Here is a 10,000-nt window from a genome sequence, read left to right on the forward strand (position 1 = left end):
TTTCTACGATTGAAATCCTTACAGAAGACAGTTCAACCAGTGGCAAAAAAAAAAAAAAAATAAATAAATAAAAAATAAATAAATAAATCAACGGGAACATAATTATGTACCCTCACCCCATACACACTCCCTAGCGCGCCGATGCCGATGCCAGTGGTTGCGTGAATAGGACACTTGTACATTTTCCGCTCATTACCAACCCCATACCTCCGATTACGGCCTCATCGTCACATGAGGTGAGACTCACTTAATTTCTACTTTTAGTGTGTAATATCTCACGGTGATAACGTAAGTTCTCACATTCTTACACAAGAACAGTAAAAAATGAGTAGACTGTAACCATAAAACCTTCACTAGGCAATTCCATGTCCCTTGCCACCTTTTATTTTTATTCATAAAGTTATATAATCCCCTCTTAAAACAACCAATTGTTTCAGTGCTCGCTATATTGTTACTAAATATATTTCATCTGTTAACCACTCTCTTGGTAAACCAGTTCTTGCCTACTTCATTCTTAAACATATATTTGTCCATTACTACGGGTCCTGCCCTGGGGTCTTTATATGAAGACCTTGCCTTCATCACCCAGTACTCTTCGTCTTTCCAGAGTGTAAGTTAAGGTGTAAGCCTATCTTCGTATGGTGAATTTCTAAGTCATATATATATATATATATATATATATATATATATATATATATATATATATATATATATATATATATATATATATATATGCATGTGTGGAGGACAAATGCACGTCCGGCGTGAGGAGGCCAAGTTGCTCAAAAGGAGGACTGCCCGGCGTTAAGAATGAGTGTCCGGTTTAATGAGGACTGTCCGGCGTAAAAAAGGAGTGTCCGGCGTAAATAAGGAATGTCCGGTTTAAGAAGGACTGTCCGGGGTAAAACAGGAGTGTCCGGTTTAATGAGGACTGTCCGGCGTAAAGGAGTGTCCGGTTTAAGGAGAACTGTCCGGCGTAAAAAAGGAGTGTCCAGTTTAAGAAGGACTGCCCGGCGTAAAGAAGGAGAGTCCGGTTTAAGGAGGGCTCTCCGGCGTAAAGAGGGAGTGTCTGGTTTAAGGAGGACTGTCCGGTTTAAGGTGGACTGTCCGGTTTAAAGAGGACTGTCCGGCGTAAAGGAGGACTGTCCGGCGTAAAGGAGGACTGTCCGGCGTAAAGGAGGACTGTCCGGCGTAAAGGACTGCCTGGTGTAAAGCCGGACGTCTGGCCACCCTAGATGTAATGCCCAAGTTGGGGTAGGCTATATTTCTTTCACTGCCAATAGGGTGCCATGGAGATTAAAAAATAAATAAGTAAAGAAATAATGATGATGGCAAGAATAAACGGAAAATTGGCATGGTATCGCGAAAGGTTTAGTTGTATTGCTGTAATGTTTATTTTTTGTCATGTCTCAATATGGACAAAAAGTGGTCCATTTGTATACTTTTCCACTGTAATCAATTGTTATTATGCAAAATCCCGTATATATAATTTACGATGATAAAAATCAAGTAATTAACTACAACTTGCACACAAGTTTTCTCACTCCAAGGCAACTCAGTACAAAACTTGTGAGAAAGGAAAGTAATGTTACTTACATTTTGTGATTTATGGACCTAGAAAAGGCGTATGATAAAGTAGAAAATTAGTATGAGGAGACCGCAAGACTGTAGAGAAGAGGGGGGATCTAGAGGCAGTGAAGATTTTTTGTTTAGGAGAGAAATTCGTGTGGGAGAGGAAAACAAGGAAAGTGACATGTTTGAAGATAATGTTAGTTTACGGGGAGGTAGGTGTATGTGATGCCACTGTGGTTGTTTAATCTACATATGGATAGAATGAAGAGTGTAGTTGAAGAAAAATGGGGAATATAAATAATTTTGTATAAACAATACTGACCTACTAGCAGAGGTTGGTACGTTTGATAATTGTTGGAAGAGATAATTGTAAGTAAATGCATGAAGTTACGTAATGGTAACATCTAAAAGTGGGTGACAGAACATTGTTGTATATTTGAATGGGGTTGATAATGGAATAGATAGAGATTTATATTTGGGATTTTATGTTCATGAGAGTGGAAGTCTGGCGGAAGAGTTTGGTCCCAGAACGAAGGTGTAGGAAAAAGACAGAGGGCCCTGTGGTTGGCGAGGGGAAATCAAATAATACCAGTGGAATCTGCGAAAGAAATGTATGAAGCAGTAGTTGTGCAAACTATTATGTGTAGGAATGGATCTTCGATGATACATGCAGGGAAGAGAAGTCGAGTGGAATAGTGGAAATCAGACGCCTGAGTTATGCACGGTGTCACAAAATAGACAAAATATATAGAGCTAGGATTCATAAATAAAATGAGATACAGACGGGGTTGGTTGAAACAGGAGAATGTGTTAACCTGTGGATGCTTGGTCATGCCATGAGAATGTATGGGAATAAATCATTCTGGAAGTGATTGAAACCCTAAGAGTACGTGGTCAGGATGTCGGAGCAAAAATACATGAACGATAGCGAGTTAGGTGGAAAAAATACGACAAGAATGTCCATGGCACAGGTGTACCGGCAATAGACTGGCACAAGTGTTGTGGAAGAAGCAAGACGCATTTTCCCTCGTGATTTAAGTTGGAAGGATTGGAAGGTGTGTGATGGCAAATAATGGGGGAAAAGACGTATAAATCTCGTATACACCGCCTCGTTTTGCGGATAATTACGCTTAAATAGAAGAAACATATATCCAGAATCATGACAACGATCAAGAGAAACAGTAATGCAAAGCAAAAAGCAAAGGCAGTTCCATCTTTTAGGGGAAGGATGGGAGGGAGACCGAACTGGCCAGTCAGTAAATAAATAATACTGTGAAACACGGCATATATCGCGCATGTCACTACCACCACAAAATCATAACAGTGCAACAGCTACAGCGCAAACTAACGAGTGTTAAGGATAAAAGGTCCAGTACAAGAGAATCCAGGCAAATCAAGATCCATAGAATATACTAAAGACCTAAGTAAAGTACATTACCCACCACGAATTTTTCGGAGTCTGCGGAATACGTTCGGGCCGACACAACATGGAAGCTTACTGCGCCGTCTTCGCCTCTGCTGGTATTGCTCTCGAAGTTCACGACGTCGTCGGTGGGACCTCCGTCTGTGAGTAGAGAAAAGAGAAGAATATATGTTAGTTGCTTCCCTGTATGAAGCAAATTATACTTAGTAGGTTACACATGACAATGACAAAAATACAAATGATGAATTACTCGCTTTATTACCATTGGTTTTTCTATTAACTTTTTGACTAAATAACATATATACCACAACGAGAAAAATAGCAGGTGTATATACAATCAACTAGTATATCTTTCCACAATGTTGATAGCTCATCCAAAGAAAAGGGGATAAGGCTACATCTTCTTAACCTTCCAACTGTCACTGTATTTCTCTTCACAACTAGGTACACATTTCTCCCGAATTGTATTAATTTATATTTCCTTAGATCAACATCGAAAAGCTTGAGGAGGCATACATGCAGAAACTGAAACGTGGTACAGCCAAGGGCGATGGTGCAATCAATCATCTGTGCTGCCAAATAACGATTTCGAGTCACTTGACTCTTCTTCATTGGCTTAGTATAGTGGCTGTCTCTATGTTAGAGTTGCTACTGAACTGAAAATGTCGGATGGTATTTAAGGGCTGGACTAGCTGTGTTGTGTACTCGTTCTTGGTGTTGATTGGTTCGTCCGAGTGGGTGATCTCTCCCTGTGCTCGTGTTGGCTTTGTCCAGCAACAGAGTTCCGCCTCATGTTCGGTAGCGCTAACAGGTCGGACGTCTGGATGTTCAAACCAAGGTCTAAATATACAGGTCAGACCGTTTGAATTATTGTGCGCAGCTTCTGACGTCATTAGGCTGGGTCCGTTTTCTCTTTGTGAAACACTGAAGAAAACTGTGAAACGCCAAGGAAGACAGGAACTATAATATTTTATATATTATATATATACTGTATATATTATATATCATATATATTATATATTCATATATATAGACAGGAACTATAATATTTTATATATATTTATATATATATTTTATATAATATTTGTCAGAATATAACTAATTGCGTGGAGCGGTGCGAGCGAAGGCAACGACATTCCCGAACGACGCACCAGCTTCAACTGACAGCTATAGGACCCGCGAACCCCACTTTGAACAGCCAGGTGACGTTCACGGGCCCGCTGCGCCAACTCCCTCGAAATTCGGTCGGAAGTGGTTAGACCTTATATCCTTAGATCTTGGTTCAAACTAGGTTTCGTAATCATGCCGATATAGGTTGAATTTCACTGTTACTACCGGACACACTTTTTTTTTTTTTTTGTCCGCTAAATCGAAAGTCCCCAAATTCGAGATCCGCTAAATCGAGGGTTGAGTGTATGAATATATATATATATATATATATATATATATATTTATATATATATATATATATATATATATATATATATATATATATATATATCCTTATAAGGGAGGTAGTTAAGTCAGAGGCATGTTGCAAGATGATTGACGGGAATATTCAGTCCTTTAGCTGTCTAGCATGCACACGCGCACACGCACATATTAGTAAAGGTTGGAACGTCTGACGTCTCCAGGGAACTCCCATGAGACTTCCTATTGTGTTTGACCACACAACGGGCATTTAGGCCAAGCGGGTCTGAGGTCACGCGGTCAACTGGGCCGAGCGGCTGGACACCTGTGTCGGATATTGCCAAACTGCAAAATCAGTATACAACAAATATATACATATACATATACATATATATATATATATATATATACATATATATATATATATACATATATATATATATATATATATATATATATATATATATATATATATACATTAGTAAAAGAAGTGTGGAAGGCAGAGGTGGAAGGAGTGAATATGAGGGGGCGTCCTAGGATGAGCTGGATGGATGGGGTGAAAGGGGCTTCACAAAAGAGAGGAATGTCTGTGGAGGAAGGACGGGAGAGGACAGAAGATAGGGGTGAATGGAGAGGGGTTGTGTATAGATGATGCTGTGATGCATGAGGGGGAGTGAGTGGGGGATAGGGGGTGAAGAAATAAGTATGGGAAAAATTTGACGCTGCCCGAAGGGATTTTTTCCCGTCTTCTCCTTTTCTGCATGGGGGAACGGAGAGTGGGGGGTCGCCGAATCTATGAAGCAGCCTTGCTGTGGATGTGCTGTGTCTTGCGACACTACTTCTGACCCAGGGCAGTGGGCAGGATGCAGGGATGACCCGTCATCCAGGAGGTGCCAAGATAAGAGGGAGGGAGGAGGGTGGAGGGGAGTGGAATATATAGGAAATGGAATGGTTGGGAGTGGTTTCTATGCCCTTTTTCTTTTTGGCTACCCCCCGTGTAGGGGGGAAAAGTCTTTGGTATATGTATATATATATGGTGAAGGTGGGTGAGGAAGACATAAATCAGAATCCAAGTTTATTTCTGACTAGTTTCGCGCAAATAGGGTTCTCCAGAGAAATAATGTGTTAAGGAGAAATCAAGGCAAACATATATATACGGGGCATTGTGAGGAGCTTCGGAGAGCTCACCCAGTGCCCCGTATGTTTGCCTTGTTTTTTCCTTAACACATTATTTCTCTGAAGAAGCCTATTTGTGCGAAACTAGTCAGAAATAAACTTGGATTCTGATTTGTCTTCCTCGCCACCTTCACCAACCTGTCACAATGCCTCAACATATATATATATATATATATATATATATATATATATATATATATATATATATATATATATATATATTCCCATTGCTCGTAAATAGATAATACATGCATGAATACTGAGTGTCTATACTCAGTTCATGTACTGTACATCGAAGAGATAGAGTAGACATAGAGAGTAGAGAATAAATTGTATATAGCTGCCTGTTGTGGCAACAGCCATCATGTGCATGTAAATATTATCATTGGCAACCACCAGCGTTTTCCCAATAATCTTTCATCACCCCTATCTTATATCTCCTTTTCCACTCCCACTCTCCTCCTCACCTCGTTGCTCACTCTATCCAGCACACACACACACACACACACACACACACACACACACACACACACACACACACACACACACACACACACACACACACACACACACACACACACACACACACACACACACACACACACACACACACACACACACACACACACACACACACACACACACACACGCACACAGTGGGCTATGGTGTGAACCATGTATTGCACCAGTGTAGGTTCGAGTCCTGACCACCTATTGAACTTACCCACTTGAGAATAAACACACACACACACACACACACACACACACACACACACACACACACACACACACACACACACACACACACACACACACACACACAAACACACACACACACACACACACACACACACACACACACACACACACACACACACACACACACACACACACACACTTTCAACGAACGGACGGCTTGAAGAACGTTCTGAAGAAAAGTGCAGATTGTGGATCCCAACGCAAAGAGAAGTGCCTTTTTGTATTTGCAGGGTGGGGGGAAATTGCTCGTGGGGTAGTGGGAAAGTAAGGAAAGAGGAGAGGGGGAGGGATTGCTGGGGAAATGGAAGGTAATGAGGAGGTGGAGGAATTGGCCCTGACGGGCCGCCGAAAGGTGGACAAACGACCGCAAGACGAGCTGGATGATGACGACATGTCTAATAGGAATGTGAAGATTAGAGGTATAGATAGGAGCAATACAGTAGAAAGTGATGAGAATATTTTCAAGGGATTTAAAGAGGGTGGGGGGGACACAACCCCCCCCCCCGACTGACAAGACTAGAAGAGAAGGTCGATAAGATGAACGAGGACTTGGAGCGTAGGTTCGGTAATGTTGACAGTATCATTCGAAGAATTGAAAAATTGGAAGAACTAGAGAGGGCGAACAAAAACTTAACTAAGGAAATTGAAGAATTAAAACAACAGTTAAAAGAAGTAAAAGATGAGAATAAAGTCTTAAAGGAGAATAATATGGAGAACAAGGAGGGTTGGAAAAAAATTCAGGAAAATAGCAAGGTTGCATTCACTGACATAATCAGACAGCAAATGAATGAACAAACTGAAAACTCAGTTATTAAAGTGATGAGACAGAAGGAGAATATAGTAAGAGACTTAGCAGACAAAAAGAAATGTATAATTATATTAGGAATGGAAGAGAAACATAACCCAGATAGAACCACAAGAATCAAAGAGGAAAATGAAAAAGTAAGCCAATTACTAGAATCAGTTCAGGAAGATGAACCAGAAATTATGAAACAAATCGAAGAGAAATTTAGACTCGGAAAGTATAGCACAGACAAGACCAGACCAATTAAGATTAAATTCAAGTCACAAACAACGGCAGAGAATATCTTATCCAAAACAGGGAAACTAGCAACAAGTGAACAATACAAAAAGATATGGATAAAAAGGGAAATGAATAAAGAGGAAAGAGAGGAAGAAAAGCAGAAAAGACTGGAAGCTAAGGCAAAAAACGAGAACAGAACGGAGTCAGAGAAAGAGAGATTCTATTGGAGAGTAGTGAACATGAAACTAAGGAAGTTCGACATACAAAAGAAAAACATAAGGGAAACAGAGAACACAATGGAAGTGGCAGAAAACTAAGAGTGTCTTACACAAATATAGATGGATTAATAACAGGATTGAATGAGCTGAATGATTATTTGAAAGAAAAAGAACCGGACATAATGGGAATTGTAGAAACAAAATTAAAAGGCCCACTACCACCCAACAGTGTAGGACATGATGCATACAATTATTGGATTAGAAACAGAGAGAAAAAGCAAGGGGGTGGAGTTATGTTCCTGACTAAGAAGGATATAAACGTGAAAGGTGTCATATATGGAAAGAATACAGTAGAGATGATTATGATAGAAGTGGAAGACAGAGATAAGAAGAGCAGAAAATTTGTGATCAATTATGTGCCTCCAAAAACAGCCTCATGGGAGGAGAGTGAACATAAAAGTATGTTAGAGGACACAAAGATAACATTAAATAAAATAATGGAAGATGGAGGAAGAATAGTTATTATGATGGGCGACTTTAATTGCAAAGAAATCTGCTGGGAAGAAATGACAGTAAAGGGTGGAGATGACTCATGGGGAAACGCTCTACTTGAGATGATTATTGACCACACAATGACACAATGGATACAGGAGAACACTAGGTATAGAAATGAAGAAGAACCATCGAGACTAGACTTATTAATTACATCTGAACCTAGAATAGTGGACAAGATTGAATATAAAACACCAATAGGTAAAAGTGACCACATATTGATTGAACTGGAACTTAATGAAGAAAAATATATCAAAAGAAATGAACAATATAGAAAAGGAAGAATGATGTATGAAAAAACAAACTTTGATAAAATAAGAGAATTCTTTCAACAAGAAAACTGGGAAGAAATATACAAAGAAGAAACATCAGTGGAAAAGAAATGGAATATTCTGACAAAAATTTACAAAAAAGGAGTGGAAAAGTATGTCCCAAGACAAAAACAAGAAAAAGAATATGTAAAATGCTGGTACAACAAAAGTTGTAGGGAGTTAAAAGATAAAAGAGACAAAGCCTGGACCAGATGGAAAAAAGACAGAAAACCTGAAAAATGGAAAATATATACCAGTTATAGAAATGAATATGTACAAACATGCAGAGAGGAAAAGAGAAAATATGAAAAAGACGTCATAGAAAAATGTAAAGATCAACCAAAACTATTCTACAGATTTGTAAACAATAAACTGAAAAACAAACAGGACTTGGAGAAATTAAGACAAGGGGGAGTTGAATACACTGAGGAAATGGAAATGGCGGAAATTATGAACAAACATTTTAAATCAGTGTTTACAAGAGAGAACATACAACCTGAAGAGATTGAATGGAAAGAGAAAGTCCCCCCTATGGAAGAAATAGAAGTATCAAAGAATGAAATATTGATACAATTGAGTAATCTTGATGTCAGAAAATCACATGGACCAGATGAAATAGCAAACTGGATTCTGAAAGAATGCAGGAATGAACTGGCAGACAAAATACATAGCATAATAAGCAGTTCCTTGAAAGAAGGAAAAGTTCCAGAAGATTGGAAAAAAGCAAATATAGTACCTATATATAAAGGAGGAAATAAAGAGGAACCTACCAACTATAGACCAGTCTCTCTAACAAGTACAATAGCAAAAATTTGTGAAAGAATTATCAAAAATAGATGGGTAAAATACTTGGAAAAAAACAACGTACTAAATCCAAGGCAATTTGGATTCAGACAAGGACGATCATGCGTCACCAATTTAATATGCTTCTATTCAAGGCTAATAGATATAATACAAGAAAGAGATGGATGGGCTGATTGTGCATTTCTAGACCTAAAAAAAGCTTTTGACAAAGTACCACATAAGAAGTTGCTTAAGAAACTAGAATCTGAAGGAGGAATACAAGGTAAATTACTAAATTGGATGGAAGACTTTTTGCAAGAAAGAAAAATGAGAGTAGTGATAAGAAACCAACACTCAAAATGGAATGAAGTAATAAGCGGTGTCCCGCAGGGAACAGTCCTGGCCCCAATAATGTTTGCTATATATATTAATGATATGGATGAAGGAATTGAAAGCTATATGAGCTTCTTTGCAGATGATGCAAAACTACTGAAAAGAGTGAAAACTGAAGAAGATTGTGAATCACTACAGAGAGATCTAAATAAAGTACAGGAATGGAGTAAGAAGTGGGAGATGGAGTTCAATACAAAAAAGTGTAGTATAATGGAATTTGGAAAAAGCAAAAACAGAATAACAGGATCATATAATTTGGGAGAAGAAGGAATAAAAAAAGTAGAAAATGAGAAGGACCTGGGAGTCATTGTTATGAATAATATGTCACCTGAAAAACATATAAATAAGATTTTTGGAGAAACTTATAATTTAATAAGAA

The 10,000-nt window shown here is 38.7% G+C and overlaps 2 protein-coding genes across 2 annotated transcripts in view; one reads left to right on the forward strand and one right to left on the reverse strand.

Moving 5' to 3' along the window:
• The window catches only part of LOC143038073 (14 kDa phosphohistidine phosphatase-like), a 50,956-nt gene that overhangs the window by 25,854 nt on the left and 15,102 nt on the right, over positions 1-10,000 (forward strand). The window lies entirely within an intron of this gene.
• Positions 1-10,000, reverse strand: part of Snx21 (Sorting nexin 21) — a 30,831-nt gene that overhangs the window by 12,482 nt on the left and 8,349 nt on the right. Inside the window, exon 2 of the mRNA XM_076206993.1 lies at positions 3,015-3,136. Within this exon, the coding sequence (XP_076063108.1) occupies positions 3,015-3,136 (122 nt within the window). The remainder of the gene's footprint in view (positions 1-3,014; positions 3,137-10,000) is intronic.

This window comes from Oratosquilla oratoria, chromosome 23 (genome assembly GCF_046742065.1).
Source record: "Oratosquilla oratoria isolate Oo_2021 chromosome 23, ASM4674206v1, whole genome shotgun sequence".
Classification (NCBI taxonomy): Eukaryota; Metazoa; Arthropoda; class Malacostraca; order Stomatopoda; family Squillidae; genus Oratosquilla; species Oratosquilla oratoria.